At 42.7% G+C, this 26418-nt stretch overlaps 1 protein-coding gene across 2 annotated transcripts; it reads right to left on the bottom strand.

The window, feature by feature from the left end:
- Positions 1 to 6655: 6655 nt before the first annotated feature.
- UBE2J1 (ubiquitin conjugating enzyme E2 J1) lies at positions 6656 to 24949 on the bottom strand. 2 transcript variants are annotated; one of them, XM_080938586.1, is made up of 8 exons: positions 24747 to 24949; positions 19463 to 19536; positions 18623 to 18754; positions 16689 to 16773; positions 15996 to 16101; positions 14637 to 14766; positions 13451 to 13570; positions 6656 to 9222 (listed from the first exon to the last, which is right to left on the bottom strand). In XM_080938586.1, exons 1-8 carry the CDS (start codon positions 24775 to 24777, stop codon positions 8944 to 8946), a joined length of 957 nt encoding a protein of 318 aa, XP_080794712.1. In that variant the 5' UTR covers positions 24778 to 24949; the 3' UTR covers positions 6656 to 8943. The 2 variants fall into 2 exon arrangements, with proteins under 2 accessions (XP_080794712.1, XP_080794713.1); XM_080938587.1 differs by lacking the exon at positions 13451 to 13570.
- Positions 24950 to 26418: the final 1469 nt, after the last annotated feature.

The following is a 26418-nucleotide window of genomic DNA, read 5'->3' as shown; positions in this document are numbered from 1 at the left end:
TGGTTTGGATAAGAAGCATTTGTAGGTCTATATTTAAAGATATTAGAGGAAATTTAAAATCTCAAGCTTGTAGCTGATATAGTACTTTACCAAGGCTACAGGAATAGTGTATCAGAACTCTTTTAATATTACATTTTTGAATTTTTGAAATCTTAGTATAATAGTAGCATAATTTGTATTTATATATCTTAAACCAGTTTTTAGACCCTCACATTATTTTAGGCTTTTATATCCTTAGATGGTTATAATTTAAGTTATTTTTAGACCTTTATAATTTATATAAACCTTACATTTTTACTCAGTTATTTGCCATTAGACATAAGTGGTTGATTACTAAAAGCAGTCTTTTCAAAACAAGTTTCTTTTGAATCATAAAAGTTGTTTATCCTTTAATATGAAGTCTGCTAGTGAGGCAAATCTGTCTGTACATTTGCCTTTTTCACCAGGTGGCCTAATAACTAGAAAAGACCTGATTACATATATGTGAGTGAGTGAGTGTGTGTGTGTGAGTGAGTGAGTGTGTGTGTGTGAGTGAGTGTGTGTGTGTGTGTGTGTGTGAGTGAGTGTGTGTGTGTGTGTGAGTGAGTGAGTGTGTGTGTGTGTGTGTGTGTGTGAGTGAGTGAGTGTGTGTGAGTGTGTGTGTGTGTGTGTGTGTGTGTGTGTGTGTGTGTGAAATGCATTGGCCAGGCTAAATTGACAAAGCTACAGTTAGCTGTCAAAACCAACAGAGACCTGAGAAGGATACACTGAGCAGGAAGTACAGACATCCTATAGAATCTCTGTCAGATGGCTTAGGTCATATGCAGACTGCTATACCATAAAACTAGAATATCCCAATTTCTGGTGGTTAGTGCTTGCTGTTTATAGTTGTGACCCTAACTTTAGTGGGCCAGCAAGTACCCTGGGTATTTGGGATTCCAGTAGCATTGATCTTTTCTCAGGGTGAACCTTTAAACACAGAAACCATATTTCTGTTGACATATTTCAGTTTACAAGAATGATGTTCTTTAGAAGAGGAACTACCAGGGTTAAAAAGCAAGGTTGGCACATCTGGAGACTTGCCCAGAAATTCTGACTTTGATGGAGTAAATCGGTGTTGTTGTTTTGGCAGGTGGTACTGTCTATGTGCTGACTCTTACAGCCTGAAAGGTAAGGTTACCTATATATACATTTTCAGTTATTAACCCTGTGTTATAAGTTTGAAGTCAATTTTTGTTACTGGTTCTACACATTTTTAACATTTCTACATACCCAATAAACAAATCCCGAGGTGCAGAAACTAAATAAAAAAGTCTTACAAATTTTTGAGGTAAGGTTTGTATCTTAGAGAAGTTTGAGACAGATGGAATCAATATTCTAATTTTTAAGCCACTCTTCCCTGCTCTTTTTTTTTTTTTCTCTACACCTGACATTAGACACAAACGTTACAACTCCAGAACCAGCTTTTCAATTCAGCACACACACACATACACACACACACACACACACACACACACACACACAATTACTTATACCCCAAAGACATTTGAATCCTGCTGAGCAGAATCCAGGGGCTGGAAAGCTCAGAGGCAAGGACTTTTCAGCCTGGCTATCAAAGAGCCTTGGCAAGCCGCAGCAGATTCGTGCCCTGGGTTGGGAGAGGACTTGCCCGAACTGCCCCAGCCCAGTGGCAGCAGCAAGAGCTTGGCCTGGCTCCTCGGTTCACCTATAACTGGAGAAAACTAGTTGCAGGAACACAGAAATACATACAAAGTTCAGAGACAGCGAACATGAGACCAGTACAACACGAACAATGACAATGATTGGCCAATTCAAAGATTTGCCAGTTCGACCAAAGAAATCTTTTTCACAATTGCCTTCTTGTGCAACGCAGGCGCTTGGAACCCACTAGAAGTTCGGGGTTTTCCCCAGGTCAGTCAGGCCGGGCCTCTCAGATTTCCATCCACCCCCCACCCCAGTGCTAGGAGGTGTCCTCATGTCCCGTGCTAGGCCTATCCAATCTCTTGGCTCCCAGTCTCACTGGGGCATCCCCAGGGTCCCAAGGAGGGTCAGAAAATCAAACAACACCAACAAAACCTGGTGGCTCTGGCCAAACTCCCAAGTAACAAGATAGGTAATTGTGACTTCTTGATTGTTGCCCTGAACTGAGAAATATGGGATCTTTTCAGAATTCCCCATGTCCCCAGGTCAGGATCCCACAGAAGCAGATGTCAGAGAGAATATCTGCGACTTACCGGAAGAGGCCTCCGTAAACCCATGCCTGGGCAGCTCACCAGACCTAAGGCATATCTCCAGGCTTTGGACTCTCTCCAAGGCATGCACATCCTAGGGACAGCTCTTCAGTCCCGGGGGGCTAGAGGGAATGGTCTGGCTTCTGAATTTCTGAATCTGGGTCTTAATCCCACTAGAGCTTCCATAGGCAAGATAAGGGGTTTTTATAGCTCATGGGGGTTCCAAATGGGCCATGTGGCAGACACATGGCCTAACTCAGGTTGTAAACCCTTGCCACCACCACACACCTTTTCTTAGAGAGCTGTTTAAGAAAGGACCCCAGACCCTGCCATATGGGCCCTGATTCTCTCTTCAGAACCCCCGCCATATTGTCTCTGGTGCTAGGAACTGGACTCTCTTCAGAGCTCCTACTGTGCAGTCATTAATAACTGTTCTCATAAACTCCATAAACTCCCCAACAATCTATCTTGGTGTTGTTGAGCCCAAATGCTACACCTTTCAGATGAAGGATCTCCTCAAGCAAAGGAGAAAAGCAGGAAGCAGGATGTGCGTCAGTCAGGACGGCCATGCGGTGAGCATTTGATGCTTCTGCAGAGGACAGAAAGACAGAAACAATGATGGGGTGGGGGCGGGAAAGCAGGAGAAAAGGCTGGCTTTCCTGTCCACTGGAGGAAGGAGAAAACTTCAGAGACACTGAGAAAGCCCAAGTTATACTTAGAGACGACAGGTGCTTCCCAATATGTCCCACCAAGGACAGGGAATATTGGCAGATACAGGGCCAATGTGCTCTATAGCCTTGAGTTTCTAGAAGCAGGAGAGCTTCTCGCCTGAGCAATAACACCACAAATCCACTTTACAAAAGTTGGTCTCCACCCTTCGAACTTTCATGCTCCACTTACTGAATAATGAAAGGGGAAGGGCTTCCTTTGCCACCTTACAGATCTAACTTTAAGGTCACCAAAATCATCTAAATTGTCCCCAGGTTAAAAACACCTCAGAGTGAATGGCTCTGGAGAAGCCAGTGTTTGGGTGTGTCTCATTCTTTCCCTGATTCCCTCCTTGTTAACAACCTGTGAAATACGGTTCCAGTTTCTTCACGTTTTTTGTTTTGCCAAGTCACCTGGCTTTTCTCTAATTTATAAGTATTTTGCCTGCATGGATGAGTATGCACATTGTTTATGCTTTGTGCCCAAGGAGGTCAGAAAAGGGCATCAGATGCCCTGGAACTGGACTTAGAGACAGCTATTACCTGAGCACTGAGAACCAGACCCAGGCTCCCTGCCAGTGAAACAAGTGTGTTCTCTGTCTCTCTGTCTCCAAACCCAGTCTCCACTCTTTGTTATTTAAGATTTATTTACTTTATGTATATATTCACTTTTTGTAGCTCTGTCCTCAGACACACCAGAAGATCACGCATCAGATCCCATCACAGATGGTTGTAAGCCACCATGTGGGTGCTGAGAATTGAACTCGGGACCTCTGGAAGAGCAGTCGGTGCTCTAACCACTGAGCCATCTCTCCAGGCCCCCAGTCCACAGCTCGAAGATAGGGTTTTACTGTGTAACACAAGCAGGCCTCAGCTTCCCGAGGGCTAGGATCACAGGCTGTACTACAACGCATCTAGAGTCTGTAGTCTAGTTATATATGCAGCTTGTATTTTAGCTTTGCTTGTGGTATCTTGTGTGGTCTCACTTTTTTTTCTCATAGGGTCTCATCTGGCTCATGCTAGTTTCAATCTCACCATGTCGCCAAAAACTTCCCAACTCCTGGTCCTGCCTTCATTTCCCACATCTTGGAATAACAAGTGTGTGCCACCATGCCCAACTTCAAATCTGTCAATGTTAACTAAAGCTATTTCTTTTTAGTATTGAATTGTACTAAGTTTTTGTTGTCTGTTTAAGGCAGGATCTCACTACGCAGCCCTGGCTAGCTTGAACTTGCTGTGTAGACTAGGCTGTGAGGAATTCACAAGGATCCACCTGCCTCCTGATTAGTGCCACCAGGCCCAGAAGCAGGTATACTTAAGACTAGTTAGTAGAGAATGGTACGAGATGGGAGGAGATCCAGAGGTAACTGTGTGGATTAGACAGTGGCCAATGAAAGCAGTGGCAAGAAGCACAAAGAAAAGCAGAAAGATCCAGACATGGTACTCAAATATGGATGCGAAGTAAGATTAGATGGCAAAGACGACAACAACCTTTGGCTAAAAATGAGGGATGAGCACAGTCACTAGTTTTACTGGGCAGCTCAAACAAGTTCTGAAAAGGTGGGGGAAACGGGGTGGAGGATACAGTAACTGGGATATAGTAATATTAGGGAAGTTAGAGAAATAGGCATAAGGATAGGTTAGTAAAACAAGATATGACATAGCCATATCTTACATTAGTAGGTCTTTGTAATTGATACAAGGTTGAGGTTGTGCTCTTTACATTGTTATGATTTCATTTGATACAAATCTAATGCATTCACTAGTATAATTTCTCATTGATTTAAAATTGAGATTAGTATTGTTGCTTTCATATAGGCATTGTGCCTATACAATACATTTGGGAATGCAAGGCGTAGACCCAGTCCTATAACTGTTATTATACACTGTTTTTAGTTGGTTAATCAATACTTGTTAAGGGCTGGATAACAAACTCATAGTTCTGAGTCAATAAAGGATGTTTTTAAATATTTCAATTAAAAATGGCCAAGAGTATTCAAGACTTAACAGTTCATAAATGCTTTTGGTAGTTAGATTTCAAAAACATCAGAAATTCACAAATTATGACATTTAATGTTATTTATCTTTGTTGAGACATAACTGCTCCTTACAGTTCCCCTTTGGTGGAATAAACAAAGAAATTGAGCATCTCTACCTCGAGGTGAGGTATAGTTGGTGGCTAGGCAGCCACTGGGCAAAAACTGCCAAATGCATCAACAGACTATCACTGTCCAAAAAGAGACACTTTGTGCAGAATAGTCAACTGATAATCTTTGCTGAGCCAAAATTATCAGCCCTTCAAGATTTCTGCATTTCAAGGTCTGTCAGTGATCCCTGGCCAGAAAACTGAAGACTTGCTCTCACATGTTGCTAACAGAGGACTGCTGTGGAGATTTGTCTCTACAGCCTCTCTAAGCTCTGGAAACCATGTTAGGCTTCCTATGTTTTTAGATATTTGGCCATTCTCAGATTTCTGACGGAGTTGAAGACTAATTTAGTTTTATGGCCTATCCAAGATAATTAACTTTGAGAAAACATAGTCATTTAGAATATTTTCAAGAGATAATAGTCATACACAGCTTACATAATAGTTATATACAGCTTAAAGGCAAAGGTTTTTTTTCTTTTGTTTTTTAAAGTACACAAAAAGAGTGATATGTAGATTTATGTTAAGTCAATACATGATTGGACAGGGAGAGGAGGTGGGAAAAGGAGAGGAACTGAAAGAGGAGGAATCAGAGGAGGAGAAGGAGAGGAAGGAACCAGAACAGGAGGACGGTTAAGGGCAAGTAGTGATAAGGGATCTCCTAGGAGGGGAATAGAGAGTGTAGTGGTAAATCCCAAAATAGACTCACAGCTTGTTTTCCTAATTACTGAGTTGTGTTTTCATTGAATGGGTTTATTTGGGTTGAAGAGGATATTGCAACAAATTGGCGATTTGGGTTGAAAAGGATATCACAACACACATGTTCAAAAGGAACTCAGACAGCTTTGGGGTTTGAACAGCTTCCTGCCAGTCTCAATGGCTCGGGTATGTATCATCACTCTTGGTCAGCCAGAGTCACATTGCTATTTCCATCCCACTGAAATACTCTATTGGAGGGAAGAATGGGTAGAGGGCAGGGGGCTTATAAGACTCAGGAAGTAAAGGAAACCTGCAAGGGTTAGGAAGCTCCCAAAACAAGTTTCACAAGGCCCATCCCAAATAAGCACCACCCACTCAGCGAGCGACTCCAATAGGCTGAGCTGCCTGTCAGTCATGCAGCAGGGATGCTGTTTCCTGCGTCATTGGTCACAGCCCAAGCTGAGGTAGGTTTTTCCCGATGACACTGGCTTCAATGCACTCATGCTCCTGTTGTAAGTCACCCCAATATGTCACTGGTGCACTAGCATAGTCTTGGGTGAACTGGTTTTTGGTCTGGGGGTGAGGCCATGTCTGAGGGGAACAGATGTTCGTTCACGTGGCCTCAGGGAGTCACTCAACAGTGAGGGACACTGCGATACACTTGATACACACTTATTCACTCGTCACAGAGGGATGTAGGTTTCTTCACACTTCATCCTAAGGCCCCATAAGAACAGGTATGTGAGGTTTTAAATTCTAGTCTATAAAAGTGGGCAATCTCAAGATACCAGTGATTCTTCATAACCCAAAGCTGAACGAGCAGAGTTCTTATAGCAACACCAATAAATAACTTAGTTTCTTTTAATCGAGAAGCTTGATGAGATCATTTATTTCAGTAGAATAAACAAACAGCAGCAGCAAGGAGACATAAAGTGCTACATCAGCCCCACCCACGCAGGTACAGCGATCTGGAAGGCTCGGGCTAGACAAGCAAAACAGGCGTATGTTTTCGGGCATGCTATTTTAACTAACTTGATGTGTGGTCATGTGCCATGCTGGCCAGTGAAAAAGCCTTGAGTTCTGAATTCTGAGAACCGGGGAAACAAGAACTTAAGAGTTGCCTACCAGGTTCTACATGGTTTGTGTCTTATGCTGGATCTGGGGGTTAAACTGAGACTTTGACAACAGAGGCCCGTCCGTGAGCTCACTGACCCCAAGGTGGGGGTTAGAGGAAAATTTAGCTAGCATATCCGGGTAAAAGCAAAATGTACCACTCTGATGTGTGTATCAGGCACTAAGATATGCCAACACACACAAGGAGGTAGCCGGTTAGCAACAGGGAGGGAGAGTGGAGGAGATACCAGAACAGCCCTTGACACCAGCACAGGTGTCCACAGCAGGCACAGCAAGGTCACGGAACGCCAAAGGCTGACTGGAAGGAGAGCTGCTCTAGCAATGAGCCCTCTCAGCAAAGGGCGACGGCATCCCGGCTCTTCTCCTAAGTGGGAAGGCTACCAGGCTTATGACTTCTTATTAGATCATGGATGGACCCAAAGTTTCTCATATTATAAACTAAGAATATACTTCCCCGTGGCAAGAACATTATTTTTAAAATGGTAACCTATAGTCTTCCTTACAAGAAGTCTTCACAAAGTCCTTGGGCTTTTTAGATTTTACCAACCTCATCTACAAACAATCCTTAAATAACTATACAATCTATTAAACTGGAAGGTTATATTTTAGCATTCAGTGCCTTTTCAAACTTTAGATGTTGACAAGACCTGGCTACCAAATGCAAATCCAAATTATCCTCTGTGGTGACAAATCTCAACCTTCCATGACAGGAGTGAAAACCAAGCTCGCTTTTTTAATGATTCTGCAAGTTGTTTCATCTTGCCATAATTATATCTAAAGCCACATGAGGACTTTACAATGACCCTCCCACACATCCTTAAAGGACGATGAGCTAACAGCTGTGGACTGAACCCAAATACCATTTATATTCAGTTGTCCTTAAAACAAAACAAAACGAACTTCTAAATGGCCTTTGAGAGCATGATGCAGTTAAAAGCTGGGGACTGCCTACATTTTCCAGTCAGATTGCAATGCAGGGTCCCCGAAAGTGCCCCCGAGGTTGCAGAAGGAGAGTGCTCTCACGGGCACAGTGACAGAACTGCAGGCAGCATCTGGGGACCCCTGGCACTAAGGAGTGGATGGACTCATTACTTTCCTTAGGCCTCAACTAGTGAACAATGCTAAATAAAGGTTTACTTGTGGCTACTCTATCAGTTACTTGGGCCCTGAGCTCTTCTATTAAACTGTGAATACTAGGCATCTGGATAATGAAAAGCTATAGTGATTACAGAGCTGGGCATATAATTCAAACCACGTACGGAGGAAAGTAAAGGTTAACTTTAGGATCTCCTCACCTACTTGTGAAAGAAAAATCAAAGGACTTCTTGGCTTGGACCCTTTTTCCTTGAGAGGTTATGAACGCCTGTTTTCTTTTCGTTTGTGTGCGTATTGGAGGTGGTGCATGCCAAAGTGGCTACAACGTCTTTCCTCTTCAAGTAATATCCAAAAAGAAAAATATAACAAAGATCTTCATAAATGTCTGAAATTAAGATTATTCTCACTGCACAAAGTTTCAAATACAAAGATCACAGAATGGGCGATCCCCGTGTCTCTCCTACAAAAGACACTTCTCAAGAAGATAGTGAGCCATGTGCCCCACCCTGCCATTCTTCATCCCTCTGGGTCTATATAACTAAAGACAGTACTCAGCAAGCGACACTGAGTACCAGTAATACTCCACTGTGGAAACACCTTTTATCTGAAAATTCCACAGGACTACATAGAAAAGCATTGCAAATCTATAGAAAAGCAACTTGGGTGTGAGCAACCACAATAAGTTACTTGTTTGTGAAGTAGATTAAATAGTTAGACAAGGAACTATGGCTTCCTGTCCCTTAACCTAAGCAGGACAAACTATTGGATCACAGCCTGAATGTCTACTTATAGCACAATGAATTTATAACAATAAAAAAAGTAACGAAGGGTAAATACAAAATAATCTTTTTGTAAACAATCCTTAGGTTATACCCAATGCAGAATGTTTAATGAAGCAACTGAGTCAGAGCTCTTAAGTCACAAACCAGCATTATAACTCAAAGTCGAATATGTACTCGTTGGCCAGATATATTCGTCGAAATATAAGAGCTGCCAATGCCAGAGTCAGGATGATGATCAGCATGGCTGAGCCGCCATGTTCTGTGTGGTTGGCTCTTGGTGGCTGGCCTTGGAGTACATCGGGGGGCGTGGACGACCTTCGCTGGCTCTGTTGCTGGGCTCTGCGCTGCCGAGGGCTCATGGAGGTATTCTTAGGAGCTGGCTGGGTAGGTTGTGGCAAGGGTGCTCCTGATGGATTCTGGGCGCCATACTAATAATAAGAAATAATAATAAGAAATAATAAGAAAATCTGTTTGAAATTGGCCAAAAATAAATAAATAAATTGAACATACACTTGCTAACATTTTGAGAATGCCTAAAGTATTAAATATGACTGAGGTAAATTTACCAAGAACATTCTTAATGCAGAGACTAGGAACCAACCCTGATAAATAAGCTAGAAACACGGGTTATCATGAGCTCTCTGAGGTGGAGGAGCCTGTTTACCAGCAGACAAAGGCCTAGCTAGTGTGGCTGTTTCTCTCCAGATGGTAGACACAGCAGCAGCAATTTCTGCTAAGCATCTGGACACTGTTCTTCTTTCAGAAGATCCTGAAGAATACTGATTTCTTCAGTATTACCTTACCACGCTGACATGCCTCCATCAACAATATAAGAAATTAATTTTAAACCACAAATGTTTCATATTGATACTGATATTGATAAAAATGTGCTTGTCTTCAAAGTCAGCTTACCCTTTTTCGTAATCCCAGACAAGTGACCTAAGCCCAAGTCTAAAGCACCTTTCACTTAGTATTCAGCATCTTACGCCGTGAGAGCACTCTGGGTCTATGAGTGCCTCAGTGTTCCACTGTGAACATGGTTGTCCCCGACAGCCCGGGTGACAGCACCTTCCAGTTGCTGCAGTGACTGGCTCAGTCAGGAGACAATCATAATGTAACACATGAGTATCAAAATCTCAAGTTTGCCTTGGAGGTATGAAAACTAGCAATTGCACATTCAAAGAAGCAGAAAATGTAGACCTCCATAACCTGCCTCGACTTATCAATGGCTTTAATCCTTTCACTAGGACTTATTTATTCTTTAAGACAAGAACTAGGAATGAAAGGTCTGAGTATAATATGAGTTACATACAAGACATTTCAAATACTTTTCAACAGAAAAAATGTAAACACTTGAAAGAATCAAATAATATAATAATATAATGCAAAACATTGAAATTAGCAGCTCTGTGCTGGCAGCAGCTTTAGACGTGAGGGGACTCATGACCCCAGTAACCTGCACAATGACCATTTGAAGCCTGACATAGTTCAACAGTCACTCATGCTAACTGGGTGTGCCAGAGCTTTCTGTAGCAGCAACACTCAAAGACTGAAGACAAGATGGTAAATCCAAGGCCAGCCTGGGCAATATACAAAGACTTCATCTCAAAATAAAGGTGTGGGGATGCCCCTTGGTGGCAGAGCACGTTCGTAGGGATCAAAACCTTGAGTTTGATCCCTAGCATAGAAAAAAAGCTTACAATATTTGAATTTCTTAAAAATTATTCTTTGAAATTCCTTCAGTGTGGCTAACCCATAGTCCAAAGACACAGAGAAAGTACTGGTGAGTTTGAGATAAAGACGTGCTAATGCTGACTAACAGCTGCGTAAACGTATTGCACAATCTGGACTCCAAGGGACAGTCTGTCCACAGAAGAGAACAGATACTGAAAGCTGTACGGCATATGATGTCCCGTGCCATCACCAATGCCACACAGTAAGTGAACCAATACTCAATCAATGAACTTGTTACAGTAGCCAATAAGGAAATATTATAGTCCAATTTCTGCATCGTCTGGCCTCATCCTCCTGCCCCCACAAACCCACCAAGAAACAGGTTCTCAAGACGATATGACTACAGTCTAAGAGGCTGACTTACAGCAAAGCTTATATTGAGTGTATTTTTTTTTCCTTACTTTGAGGGGAAATTATCCTGCCCATAAAATTGACAAAACAATGAGCCTTTATCGTTTCTAGCCTGGCTTTGCCTACTAGATGTGTGTTCCTGAGCCAGTTATTTAAGCTGTCTCAGCTCCCTCACTGTACGATGTGGATAATATCCAATTCAGCAGTTGTGAGGATTAAATGGATTAATGACATAAAGTGCTTATGATACACAATGACTTAGTAAATGTTAATCATTACTAATATTGTTACTATTAACATATCCTTTTTGAAGCATTTGGAGTTAGACTCAAAAGCTAAGTTGTGAACTTATTTAGAGTGGTTCTTAGCCTCCTTATTACTATGATGAATACATTTAGAAAACAACCCTTAGAACATGTTTGTAATCTCAGTACTTGGGAGGCTGAAGCAGGAAGACTGGTAAATTCAAGGTTAATTTGGATGACATAGCAAGACCATGTCTTAACCCAGCACACATAAAACTCTTAGGTTTGATCCTAGTACTACAAAGTTAGTTAATTAATCAGTTGATGCCCAATATTCTAGTACATGTACCTTAATTAAATTGCTTGTTGCTGGGCAGTGGTGGTACATGCCTTTAATCCCAGCACTAAGTAGGCAGAGGCAGATGGATCTCTGTGAGTTCAGGACTATATACAGAGAAACCCTGTCTTAAAACCTGCTCCCCAAAGGGTTTTTATTTTTATAATGTTTTCTATAGGTTTCTATATTTCAAATGCCTTTTGTATAACTGGATAAATACTGATTAGATCTTATAAAATTCTAAAACTTTTCCTATCTAAAATAATTATAGCCATAAGTATGAACCTAGCAGTATATAGCAAGTTTCCCATACTAACTAGAACAACCAACAGTAAGTTTTGTTTTTTATATTAAATTTATTAAATGCTCTTAGTGTTTTACTTATTTACTGTGGGTGAGCACATGTGTGATATATGTGGGTGTGTGCTGTGTCACACTTGTGGACATCAAGAGGAAACTTGTCAAGTCGGTCCTTTTCATCCTTCCATGGGTTCAGGGACTGAACTCGGGGCACTGGACTTGTATGGTAAATGCCTTTACCACTGGACCATTCCGGAACGCTTTTTAATATAAAATAGAATGGCTTCCTTAGAAGTCCAGTCCTCCGGTGAGCCCAGGAAACTGGTAAGACCGACAAATACAAGCTGCCATCAGGTATTTTCCTGGACTTACTATAAAAGCACTAAGTCACAGACAGTAACAAAAGAGATGACAACTAAAATAACCAGGATATGTATCGAAGCACTTCACAGTAGATTTAAAGCACATTCATGTATCCCTGAAAGAAAGCCACTCAAAGCTATCTAGTCCCACTTTATAGAAGATAATTTTTTTTTCTATTTTCTGACTTTTGAAGTCCTATAAGGCCAGTGAAATGGCTTAGTGCATAAAGGTGCTTGCTGCCAAACCTGATGTCCTAAGTTCAATACCAGGTTCCATGGGACAGAAGAAAAGTACTGATGCCCGCAAGTTGTCCTCTGCCCTCTACAGTAGCATGTGCACAACTCCGTCACTAAATCAATGCAAGTCCTCTATGAGCCAGAGGGAGAAATATAAGATATAGTTTCCTAGTCAAATAATCTGTAACAAAATTGACTCCAAAAGAGGTAAGACCACCTTGTTAAGTCAAGCCATTACCCCTCACACTCCTCACTAGGTAGCGCCAATCCAGTACTATTTGTAATGGGTCTCTCCAATCACCTGTGCTGACCCACATTTTGAAGCAACTGGTCAGCACTATCACCTCCCACAAGACACTCTTCCATCCAACAATTCCTGGCCACTGACTCCACACAAGGCATCAGTCCAAGAGGGCTGTGTGTGCACAGTTCAATTCTCAGTCTACGCTTCTAAACAGAGCTGCCAGCCACATGCTGCCGAGTGCTCAAGACACAACCAGGACGCAGGAGGAGCAACACTGACGTCACCAAACCCTGACGGAATTTCAATCAAGAGTGCATGTGTCACTAGAGTACTAGGCAGATCTAAGGCAACACAAGACTGTGGCTCAGGGAGTCATTGTGAGTACCTAGCATCTACCAGACAGTTGTCAATAAGCATGTTTTTATCTATGCTAGCACAATGTTAGCACTAATTTTAAAGAAGTCATAGCATTCTGAAACAACAGAACCTAGAAACTATTTTGTCTAACCCCACTTAACATCATCAACAACAACAAAAATCCAAAAAATTGAAGTTCAAAAAGATTTGTTCAAAACAATGCAATTAATGAGGCAGCTGAGCTGAAATCCTACTAAGAAAACCATAATTTTCAGTATTTGATCTATGATCTTATCTTTATCCAAAAAGGGGTGTGTATGTTTGTAGAGTGTGTGTGTGTGTTTATGGAGTGGAGTGTGTGTGGTGTGTGTGTGTGTGTGTGTGTGTGTGTGTGTGTGTGTGTGTCTGTGTCTGTGTGTGGTGTGGTGTGGTGTGTGTGTGTGTGGGTGTGGGTGTGGTGTGGTGTGTATTAAAAGATAAGAACCATACCGATGTGCTTGCTGCAGCACCCTGGAATGTTGTAGGTAAATCGTCTTGTGAATCATTTAGTGAGAAAGACTGGTTTAAGTCTGATTCAGCGATAGTCTTTCCAGATGAATTGACTTCGGCCTATAAATAAGATATACCCAAGAGCAGTGTTATAATAAGAACCGTGTTAACAATCCGCTCACTCCCTCTCCTGAGCGTCATGACTAGCATTGCTCCTTTCATATTTACTATCAGTTAATCTCCAAGCATGTTTGCATCTGCTCCATAGGACAACCTGCATTCTGAGGGACCTGCTACCTAAGGAACAATGCCTATGGCTCCCAACCTACCTTCTAAGAACCTCTACAAACTAAAGCTCTGGGTGACTTTTAGGCTTGTGAGGCTAGCTGAGGCTGTAACAACAGTCAGCAGTCCCAAGTTGACCAGACTTTAACTAGTCAGCATAAGATGCATGTATTCTTCAAATATGAAAATCATGACATTTAAAACACATCTGATCCTAAGATCTTCAGAGAAAAGATTCTAAGTACAATAGGAACCCTGGAAAGGAAAGAGTATCATCAAGATTTATATTTTCTCCTCTAGGAACTATGGAAAAATTGAAGGGAAAACTCCCAAGAACTAGACCCAGAAGGAGACAAAGGGCAGAAAAGTAAGCAAGAGGAGACAGCAGCATACAGGTTAGTGAATTCCAGAAACAAGAGTGTGATTACTCAAAGTATTAAAATAGTATTTAAGTTTTATATTTGGATAAAATATGCAGAAAAGGGGGATAAAGAGGAAATTGCCAAAATGTTAACAGTAGTAACATCTTGAAGGTGAGGTTACCTACTTTGTTTAAAAAGCACTATGGATAGATCTAAATGCAGCTATAATCCATGTAGTATAGGTGTTAATTATCACAGCCTGACAAAACCCCACAAGGAAGTATAGACCGTCATTAACAGACGTAAGGGGCATGTGGTAGGAAAGTACTGTCTGACACGTGAGCATACAGCCAGCAAACTGCAAAGCTGAGATCTGAATGCAGTCTTATAGACCAGTCTAGTTTTAACTGCTATGCTTTACAGTAAGAAAACATTACCCGTAAAATCTCATTTCCATAGAACCATAATACTTTCCTTTTTCCTAGAATTCAGCAGTAAACAAAGACTCCACAGTGCATCTGTTTAGAAGTTTCCAGTACCTTAAAACTAATTTGTCTGGCCAGCTCTTTGGCTTCTTGGTCAGCCTGGCTTGAATCACTTCCAGATTTTAAAGGCAACAGGACATCCTTCATGGCAGAGCCACAGCCTTCACAACAGAAATCTTGAGATCTGGTAGGATACAATGTTGTTCAATGAGCATAAACCAAACAGCTGAGTTACTAATTTCCTTTTATTAAGACACTGAAACAGGGACTGGAGAGAAGTGGCAGGTAACAAGCATGTGCACCTTAAGCTCGAGGAGAGCCAATGGTGCTCTTGCTGACCTTCGCAGGCACTGCATACACACGATGCAGAAATATGCACATATATAAAACAGATAAATAAATTTCAAACAATATGCTTAAATACCAAATGACTAAAAGAAAAGAACACTTAACAACATCAGAGTACACCCATACACAGGCTGTGAGACAATCAAGGCAGTTCTCAGGCAAATAAATGTGTTCATTAGAAAAACAGCTTAGACACCTTCAATCCCAGAACTTGTGAGTACTAAATAGTGGACAGCCATGGCTACACCGTGAGACTCTGTCTCAAAACAAACAAACACCAGACTGCACTATCTCAGTACTTCGAAAGGAACTGGCTCTTTGGATGTAATGAATTATTATGATCTATAAATAAAAACAAACCTGAGAAGGCAGTGTCACAACATCACTGCCTAAGAGCCTCCTTGACTTTGTCCCAGATCAATTACTAATACCCGCTATAAGCTATAGACGTGGCTACAAAGAGAGAGTGGGTTCCCTTACAACCCCAGGGAATTGATCCTCTAGACAGCTCTGACTGTACCATATGGTGCCAGCTGAAGACGGACAAAGCCAGGAATGCTTTCCAGGAGCCATGTCTCCCCACTACAGTAAAACAATCAATACAACATCAGCCACTTTTACTTTGTAAAAAATTATTATTTTTATATGTATAGAAGATATCTGTGCATCTCATGTGTTCCTGTACTGCAGAGACCAGAAGGAGTTAATTGGATCCTATGGGGCTGGAGTTAGTTACAAGACATAATGTGGGTGTTAGGAATCCAACCTGGGTCCTGTGAAGAGCAGCCAGTGTTCCTAACCACTGAGCCATCTCTCCAGCCCATCAACTACCTTTAAAAGAATGAGACAGGTAGACTGGTAATATAGCTCAGTGGAAGAGTACCTGCCTCACATGGGGTGGAACCCTGGCATTGATCCTTAATACTACAAGAAAATAATCATGAAATCAATCTACAGAACTGATTTCTACAATCCTAAGACTGGATCTGTAGCCAAAGTGACAGCAGAGAAAGAAACTTCACACTGGTGACCACTCATGGCACTTGGCCCTAACAAGGGACTTACTTTTTGGCAAGTGCTCTTCTCTCCTCGGGTGTGTAATCTAGAGAACCTATGGCACCTTCTCCTTTAGTCGGCATAAACCCGATGATGGCCAACAAGGCTGTCCTTACTGAAACAGAAAGTAAACATCACCTCAGTCAAAGGAGCAGGGTTAGGGGCAGCTGGCCAGGAGCTGGGGTGGGAAGAAGCCAGATCAGCAGCACAAGCGCGGGGTCCATGGGGTCCCCAACACACTCATGCTCTGTGTGTGTGTGTTTGAAGAAAGGGAAAAGCAGGAGACACAGCAGTGCGCACTCTGACCCAAACTGGGGAAGCACAGTCAGAAGGACTTGCTTGGCCAGCAAGTCTTAAAATGCTCAAGCTCTAGGTTCAGTGAGAGACTCTGCCTCAAGAAACAGGCGGAAGAGAATTAAGACCCCCCCCCAACAACAACTGCTGGTTGTTGTGTACAAACACACAGACAAAATAAAACCTCAAGAGAAATTAGGTTAGCTCTGGAAAAAAGATATGAAGGGTTTCAGAAGAGGTGCAAGTGAGAGGTTATTAAAGCAATAATCAAACTTACACATGAAAAAGTATTTGCGAATTTTTCAATGATATTACATATTAGCCAAAATATCTTCAGTCTCAAAAATGTATTATAATTCAGTATTATAAACTAAACAGTGACTGGAGCTTGTATTCTCTGATACTCACTGCTCCATGAAGGCTGCCAGGTTTCAGGATGATGTCCTGAGATGCTTAAACAGATCTTCTTGCCTACTTCAAATCGTCCATTAGCCTTAGAAACAAAGAACACATTTTAAAAACTGCAAAAGTTTATTTAATGCCTTATCCTTTCATGAATATATTTTATATTTACATATGCATAATTTTAAAGATAATATTTATCTACTTAAATATTTAGACACAGTTTTTTACCCTTTTATAGACATTCAAAAACATGTGTAAATGCTGACTAATAATAAAGGCTGTCTGCAGGCATGTTAGCACCTTCCTGAGACGGGGCTAAATGGTTCGCATAGATTTACTGATGCTGTGCCCTGAGCCTACGATAGACCTAACCTTGCTGAAAAGTAAGACACAAAGGCCAAAGTTACCTGACTAGTTGGTGAGGTACACTAGCGCATACACACATCCACACACATGTGCACACACAGATGCATGCATGCTCACACAGGTGAATACACAGAGATGCACACATGCACACAGATACATGCATACACACATAGATGCACACACACACAGATGCATGTATGCATACACAGATGCACACACACTTACACACATATACACACAGGTGTCCCAAATATGCCAGCCCTTGTTCAGACTGCTTGTTTCTCCCAGTTAATATGTCAATGGGAGCCTAAAGGGATACCCCAGCCCTACACCAATATCAACAATTAGCAGTAAGGCCCAGTGCTTGTTAAGCAGATTCTAGATACCAGGAACCTTAGAATGTGGTTGTATTTGCCACAACAACATTCTATTCAACAGAAACAGAAACTAGATTTCAAAGACAATCTATAACCTACATGCGCTAGGATGGACAGGGCACACACGAGTCAGAGCCCTGGCCAGCTGACCCTAAAACAAACAGGCCTTTTGCATCCTCCCGAGTACAGCTAAGCTGTGCAAGTGTGCTGCTTTGGATGAACACCTCGTTTCAGAGTGCTACCCCTCAGGTCAGATAAGAGTTAGTTGGAACAAGATGAAGACCAAGAAGCCGTGGCACTTCTCAGATAAGTAGAAGAAGCATGTTTCAGCAAAAAACATCTGTGAAACCAGTCTGCAACAGCCTAAACAAGATAAGGTTACCAAAGAGAAAAACAAGGCAACAGAAAAGTCAATGTATGTGTGTGTGTGTGTGTGTGTATGTGTGTGTGCGTGCAGTGTGTGGTGTGTGTGTGTGCGTGCAGTGTGTTTGTGTGGTGTGTGGGTGTGTGTATGTGTGTAGTGTGTGTATATGTATGTAGTGTGTGTAATGTGTGTGTAGTGTGTGTGTATGTATTATGTGTGTGTGTGGTATGTGTGGGGATGTGTGGGTATGTGTTGAATTTTTCATGGTTAGGAGAAAATTAAACATAAGTAAGGGAAGAAATATTTAGCAATCAAAAAGATTTAGTATACTAACAGTCTTTCACATGAAAATGAAACAAAGCAGTTCTGAGATAGAAACAGAAATAGCATTTACTGAGGTTTCTGTGGTGGGCCCTATCCTAAGAGCATACACAGAGTACGGACTCATTTCACTGTCAGTACTGTGAGACAGACATCTTAGTTCATCATAAACTTGAGGGGATTAGGATGGAAAGTGAGGCGGATGGAAACTGGAGATGGACTGAGCTGCACTAACTGTCCCACCATGTGTCTGCCAGGCACTGTGTCCAGTGTCCTCACACATGGGCTCACTGAATCCTAGCACCCGTGCTATGACACACAGGCATTCACTAGCATCACTGTCCTTCAGATGTATCAGCTTCCTCAGAGTTACTCTGAGGAAGACAGTGCACTTCTAAGGGCTCTGAAGGGAATTAGAATACTGTACTTCATTTTTTATGAATAAGCAGACTTCACTTGCAGACAAAAGTTAACCTGCAAGCAATCTGAGAGAAGCCAAGAGCTCATACCGTTAGCAGAATGATGCTTGGTGGTTTCATGGGGTACTCTGGTGGTAGTACTATGCGTCCATGATAAACTCCTCCATCAAAATCGGAATCTGGGGGCCCTCTAACTGTGAAGTGCCATTCAAAAAGGTTATCCTAAACAAAAACAAGAATCCATGGGATCAAAACACTTTAAAGTACTATTTTATCAACAGTACATTAAAAATGTCAGGTGAGGAAAATCAAAAGCTTTCTAATAGTGCTATAATATTTTCTAGTGTTTTAAAATGCCTCAAAAGTCACAAGTAAAATGTATTATTTAATGTAAATTTTATGTTTTATAAAAGCTAAAATCTTTTTAAACTAAATAATTTAAAGTGCCTGAGTCCTATTATACATTCATATATAAGATTAATTTAAACTATCAATTAGTAAAAATATAGTCAAATCATTAGTATAAATTTCAGGTATGTTAACAAACCTTTAGAAAGTATTCTCCACTATGTATAATTGGTTAGTAAAATTAACAAACTGGTAGGCCTCATATGGTTACCAAAGTTCTTACACATTGTAACATGTGTGTCTTCACTTCTCTGTGGAAATCCGAGCATACCCACTCAGCGCCCTCCTTTCAGAGATGAAAGTTGCAGAGATCCCTGAAGGATCTGAGTCTTCTTACCACCTAGGTCTGATTCTGTCTACTCCACTGCCTCCCTCAGCACTCAACACCAGGTTAGCCTCTGAAACCCTACAGAGTCCCTAAGTCAGCCGGAGGAAAGGCTGATCAAACACTCCTGAAACAGACAGAGTACATCAGTACATACCCCTTAACTATCAAGCTGAGGAGGACGGAGACAGACTAACCTCCAGAGGCTGGGCGTGGTAATGATCTGTCGGATCTTTCAGTTCTGCTGCTTCTTTCATCAACCGTTTCACAGCTAAAAGAAACCCAGCAAATAGAGAGTGAGAACACACAGTGATCAGATGGACTAATAAAAACGTCTAGCCAGGTGTGATGGCACGCACCTTTAACCCCAGCTCTCAGGGGGCAGAGGCAGGTGGATCTGAGTTCGAGGCTAGCCTGGAACACAGACAGTGGGCAGAAGAAAACAAAGGTCAGGTACCAGCTTTTGGAAGAAAATCAAGTAGTTTGCAGTCAAACAAATGAAAAGCAGGTAGCCCTGCAGATCTTAGTGAGGCATTTTCTCAATTAAGGCTTTGATGACTTTGGTTTGTGTCAAGGTGACACAAAACCAGCCAGTACAAGTAATTTTTTTTTTAAAAGAAAAGGACTGAAGTCCTCTAGTTTTACTTTCCCTGTTGCTGTAATAAATACCCTGACAGAAGCAACTTAAAGGAGGAGAAAGTAAGCAAAGGGTTAGCATTCCTTACTTTCTGCTCCTGACTTTAGCTACAATGTAACTTGAGCTCCAGCTGCCAGGCCCTCCCTACAGACTGTAACACAGACTGTAACCTCTCACAGACTGTAACCATCACCTCTGAGCCAAAAGAAACTCACTCTCCCTGCAGCTGCTTTCCTATCTTATCACAGCAACAGAAAAGTAACCAAGACAGAAATTAGCTGCCACACACTGTTTTAAATACATATAAAAACATTCTGGCTCCTAAGGAGAAGTTTCTTTATGGAATGTCAAAGTACTAGGGCTAGAGCAGTCTGTTCCTCCTGGAGATCCATCTCTTGCTTCAACCTCAGCTCCTTTCTCTTTGCAAGATTATTTCCTAGAATTGTCTGACTGTGGGGGTCAACATCAATCAAGGGGAAAACCACTGTATTCCTATTCTTGTGAAGCCAGTTGGCCTCTGGATCAGGACTTCAGGCTCCATGGGCCTCAGTATTTGCCTCTTCTTTTGCCCAGCTAGCTCACTGTACTTCCACAACATTTAGGGCCAAACATAAAAATAAAGAGTTCTTTATAGAGTTTTATTTACAGGCCATTGCCTTCCAAACATCAATTTATCTTGAAAAGTCAGTGTCTTTTTTTTTAAAGATGAAATTTTTTGTTTGTTTGTTTTAAGATTTATTTATTGTATATAAGTACACTGTAGCTGTCTTCAGACACACCAGAAGAGGGGATCAGATCCCACTACAGATGGTTGTGAGCCACCATGTGGTTGCTGGGAATTGAACTCAGGACCTCTGGAAGAGCAGTCAGTGCTATTAACTGCTGAGCCATCTTTCCAGCCCGAAAAGTCAGTATCTTAAAATCATCTGTTGCCAAGACATGGTGAACAGTCCGAGGCAGTGAGCTAAAGATTCTCATCTGGGATTCCTCAAACAATGCTCCCAACTGCCTCTTCCTCCTCTCAGAATGAAGGCATGTCAGCAAAAGTTTTAAGAACTAATGCTTCAGGGCTGAAGAGATGGCTCAGCAATTAAGAGTACTGACTACTCTTCAGAGGTCCTGAGTTCAATTCCCAGCAACCACACGGTGGCTCACACCATCTGTAATGGAATATGATGCTTTCTTCTGATGTGTTTAAAGACAGCTACAGTGCACTCATATGCATAGAGTAAATAAATAATTATTTTTAAAAAAGGAACTAATGTTTCTGTTTACAAAGACACTGCAAAGGTATTTACTTAAAAAACAAAAATTAAAGGTGGGCCAGAGAGATGCTCAGTAGGTAGGCACATGCTACAAGCCTGACAACCTGAGTTCAGTCTGAGTCCCACATGATGGGAGGGGAGAACTGACTCCAGCAAGATGTCATCTGACCTCCATCTGAGTGTCACAGTGCCTACACACACACACACACACACACACACACACACACACACACTAAATAAATAAATGCTAAGAACAAAACAAAACAGAGGGCTGGAGGGATGGCCCAGCAGTTAGGAGCACTGGCTACTCTTCTAGAGGACACAGTTTGATTCCTAGCACCCACACAGAGGATCACAATCCAGTTCCAAGGGATCCAATGCCCTTTTTTGGCATCAATGAGCACCAGGCTCACGCATAGTACACAGACATATTCAAGCAAAACATTTCTACACATAAAAATAAAATAATTAAAACAAAATGAACAACCAATACATCTGAAGGATTTGTGAGTGGAAAAAGAAAAAGAATAACTTCCTGTCTTTACAAGCTTATAGCAATTAGAAGACCTGAAAAAATAATCGAAGACAATGCAACAGTATTGAGCAGGTATGAGAAAGTCAGAGACTGCCCTGCCTACTTAAGGGAGCTGAGAAGGCTGAAGCTTATAGAAGCCTGAAGAAGGAATAGGGATTTCAGAGGGTTCAGTGGAAAGCATTCCAGATAGAGGATCCAATAGAGATAGAGACACACTATCTGGAGAGACTCAGGAAGAAATGCAAAAGAACCCAAGAGTAGTAGGTGAAGGAACTGGAGAGGAAAGCAAGGGTTAAGTCCTGACAACCCTGTCCAGCAAGCTAACCAACTTTGAACTGCTAAGTGATTACTGCTCAAACACTGTCAATTTGACAAGAGATCAAGAGAGTGTTTGTTTAAAGGATCTGATGACACAGTAACACCTTCACCACAGGACAGAGGTAAAGGAGCTGAACAAGACTGAAGATATCTCAGCGGGAGACTAGCCTGCTCAAGGCTTTGGGTTGGTGTGTGAAGGGCAGCAGCTCCCTGGGCGCTATGAGTCCATGGGGTGTGAATTTTAGGGACATCTATGAGTTTGAAGAAGGTTAGGGTATTAATGAATTCGGTTTTTACAACTCACAGAGTCCTTTCAATCTGTGGGAAATCTGTAAAAATGTTCAATCACTATAATTCTATGCAGACCAGTTGACATGGTGTGAGTTCACTGAAAAGACTGATTAGTATGAAGTTCCAGTTGCTATCAACAGTACGAACTTTTCCCAGGCTTCTGGTAAACAAAGTTACCATACACACAACAAGACACTTTAACCATGGTCTGTACTGTGTTCTTTAGATTTCCCATCCTTATCTCTGAGATAACCCAACACTAGCAGATAGGAAATGAGAAGTTTAGATTACTTCCTCTCACTGCCAGTAATCTACAAATAACAAAGATGTGAAACTAAAACAAAGCACCGGCTTTTAGCAAGTCCTATTTTATCTAAACCACCTTCTCAATGAACTCCAAATCACCTACATTAACAGGGTAGACATTTTAGAACTCTTTAAAGAATATCACCTAGAGGATAGAATTCAGAAACAGATGCAAAAGTCAACCAAAGTTCAACGTACTTTGGAGAAGTATTAACTCACTAGGTAGATCAGGCTGGGTCTCACAGAACTCTGCCTACCTCTGCCTCCCAAATGCTGGAATTAAAGGCACAAATCACAGTACCCATTTAGAAATACATTAAATTTCTAAAGTTGCTTCAATTTTACCATAATCTCAGATGCAATGAACTATCAAGGAGCAACCTGGGGCTGAAGTGAAGGCTCAGAAGTTAGGACACCTGTTAACTGACACAGAAGGCAGCCTACAGCTGTGTAACTCCAGTTCCAGGGGGCCTGATATCCTTCCAGACAAACATGCAGGCACAAACCAGTGCACTGGGCTGGAGATATGCCCCAGTGGTTAAGAGCACTGACTGCTCTTCCAGAGGTCATGAGTTCAATTCCCAGCAACCACATGGTGGCTCATGACCATCTGTAATGGGATCTGACGCTCCCTTCTGGTGTGTCTGAAGAGAGCCACAGTGTATTCACATAAATAAAACTAATAGTTTAAAAAAAAAAAAAGATTGAGCAATTTCCTGACAACATTTCACACTGCACTAATCTCTGGACATCTGCCTAAGTACCTCTGCTGATCTGGAGCAACTGTGTGACTAAGGAAGTATTGTACAATATACAACACAGTTTTATTTTAAAAGTCCAACTAATTTAGCCAAGTGGCAAACACCTTTAACTCGTTCTTGGAAGGCAGAGGCAGGAGGATCTCTAAGTTCAAGGCCAGCCTAGTCTACAAAGTGAATTCCATGGACAGAAACCACCCCAAAAACAAAAACAACAACAACAAAAGTCCAACTAATTTAATCATTCTGGCATCAAAATGGTAAAATTCAGGCATTTCTACTTTCTGACCTTTTTTAATTCTGCAGGTTTTAAATGATGGGCTGAAGACAGAATGTGACCCACTAAAATTCAGCCTTGTAACTCTTGCACCGGCATGGCTAAATTTTAAACAAAACCCCTAAAAATGACTAATTCTACATCTGGTTACCTAAGGACACTTACTTGTCAGCATACAAGCTAACAAGATTCTGTTCCGCCAATATTCTCAGGGTTTCCGTTTTTATATTCTATTTTTTTTTTTAATTTTTAAAAAGAGAGATTCACAATACCAACTCTTTCCCATAAGGACACTAGACAAAGTCCAAACTAAGAAGCAGCGTGGGAAAGAAAACAGGTGGTGAAAGAAAACATTAGTGAGTTCTAGTTCAAGGATCACCAATACCCTGAGGTATTATTATTCAGAGCTCAGAGGGAGTTCTTCCCCCCCCCACACACACAAATTATCAAAGTACATTTACTACAGGCTCCAGTAATTTGTGTCACACCTGCCGTAAAAGATTAGACAACTGATAATATTTTTCCGCATTGTTCTTAATGCATCAGAAAATAACTGGAGGCCAGGATTGTCTGGGGGGGCATTAACTAAAGGAAAGAAATTCACATTAGCAACCCACCCCCAAACCGTGGTTAATTCTTAAATACACAGCTCAACAGTTCGGCCACAGGACATTATCTCTATGTCTATAAATTCTCCCCTCAAATACCGAAAAGGGATATTTCAACCACAGACTCCAAATCTGAGCCAAACACCGAACAAAAGTTCGTCAGCAGAGGCGGAGGGGATACGAAGGACCCGGTCCGGCAGGGAATGTCCAGCAGTACCGGCCGACATCGCCTTGACAACCTGCCCCGGGCTCGGCTGTCCCCAGCGTCACTCCGCACACCGGGACGAAGAGGCCCGGAGCCCAGGGACGCCAGCAGATCGGGGGATCCGTCGCGGCCACCCGCCCTGCGGCCTGCACCCCCCAGACCGGCCGCGGACTCGCGTACAGCGCGAGCCCGGGGCAGCCGCGAGGGCGGGCGGACACGAGCGGGCCGAGGCGCCGCGCCCTGAGTCTCGGGTCCCCGCCCGCCGCCCCGGCCCGGCTCACCCGGGCTCTTCAGGTTGTAGCGGGTCTCCATGGCGGACCTTCCCCGCTGCCGCTCTCGTCGGCGCCGCAGCTGCCCGGGTCTCGCGCGGCGGACGCGCCTGGCGAGGGCCTCGGCTGACGCCGCCCTGTCCAGCCCGACCGCGGGCGAGGTGCGGGCCGCGGGGTCCGCCTCCCTGAGGGCCGGCCGGGCGCCGGGGCGTCGCCGAACGGGGCGCCGGGCTGCGGACGGCCCGCGGGGCTGACGTCCGGGCCGACGCGCCGCTGCGTCACCGCCGGCGCCGGGTCTGTGAAGTCGGCCTGACGTGGCAGTCGCTTCGTGGCGGTCGTTCGCTCGGCGGCGGCCGCCCCGCGAAGCCCGCCCGGGGGACCGCGGCGCCGCGGGTCCCTTAGGGTCCCCCCGGAGCTCGCGGGAAGCTCGGAGGAACGGCGCAGCCCGGCGCGGCGAGCGGGCGCGGCCTGGGGCTCCGCCGCCGTGACGTGCGCTCCTCCGAGCCCGTGGCTGTCCCGGTGCGGTGGGTCGGAGTGGGCTTGTGGACCTCAGGTCGCTAGCTCCGTGTGTGATCAGCGAAGGCACCGCTTTCGGGGTGCATCAGAACCTTCCAGAAATAAAACCAAGGGGTCACCTGGAATTTTAGTAAAAGCACATAGATGGGGCAGGTCAGACCTGAAGGGATATGGTGCGCTTATCTTTTTGGATGGTGGAGGACCGGGAGAAAGTATGGTTCAGAAGAGGGTCTTAAGAAAGGAGGGACCCAGCAGAGATTAGAGGAGGTTATGGGTGCGATGAAGATTAATTAGACAAATTTGTGTTATATAAAAATCTTGTTTGATCTTATTGTCAAAGTTAACTGTAAGTGAAAGTCATAGTGATTTGTCCCAACCAACAGAAGTGGGAGGGAAAAACGATTTAAGTGGCATCTTTTAAGCCATTAAAGATGATGTTTTCAGAATGGTAAACTGATAGTCTGATGAAAGGAGAAGCAAGCAAAACCAAACTAAAATGTGCTTCTTACGCTTCCCTTTGTGTTCAGTCCTCAGATTTAGCATCCAACAACCCGCTCAGCTCTGCGTGCAGAGGCGGTGTAATCGTTGTCATCCACCTCTGAGGGCACTTTTCCCTGAGGCTCTTCCTCCAAACAGTGGAGATAAAGATGTTTCTCTTTTATTCTTGAAGCCCCTGTCACCTGTCCTTGGGGGTTCTTCCTTAGGTAAAAAGAGAAACAGATCTGGCATTGAGTTATCCGTCCGTGGCTAATCGCTGCTAGAGTAAAGCCAACTCTGATTTCTCTCTAAATAGAAACTTGTACAGAGAGGGTAAAATGTTGACTAAAAGGAAATAAATGCTACTTAAAGGTTACAATTTCTTGACTGTTAACTGGGTGGGAAGGAAATTAATCTTCCCAGATGTAGAGAATGTAGGTTTGTCAAAAGAATACTTTGCTTTTTCAGAACAACTTCTTCTTAGAAGAAACAACTTACAGCAGACAAAAATACTCTATCCCTAATTAAATTTGGAAGAATTTTCATCTTATTCTTTACAACAATCCTAAAGATAACTTAAAAACATTTAAAGTAGTCTCAGGAGGTATCACAAATGTCAAAGATGAAGCTCAAAACACTTCAGAGTCTTGACAGCTTTGAGCTTCAATCCCCAGGTGTCCCCTTTCCCTAG

Source organism: Micromys minutus (assembly GCF_963924665.1).
Source record: "Micromys minutus genome assembly, chromosome: 26".
Lineage (NCBI taxonomy): Eukaryota > Metazoa > Chordata > Mammalia > Rodentia > Muridae > Micromys > Micromys minutus.
The sequence above is the reverse complement of the archived record's forward strand: the minus strand, read 5'-3'. Positions and strand labels throughout refer to the sequence as shown.

Excerpts from the sequence above, each read along its gene's own strand:
- UBE2J1 (XM_080938586.1), bottom strand. The coding sequence starts at position 24,777 with ATGGAGACCCGCTACAACCTGAAGAGCCCGG. Across the intron at positions 18,755-19,462 it reads ACCACGCCCAGCCTCTGGAG|GATAACCTTTTTGAATGGCA; the intron begins GTTAGTCTGTCT and ends GTTTTTGTTTAG. Across the intron at positions 13,571-14,636 it reads CCAGACAAATTAGTTTTAAG|GCCGAAGTCAATTCATCTGG; the intron begins GTACTGGAAACT and ends TCTTATTTATAG.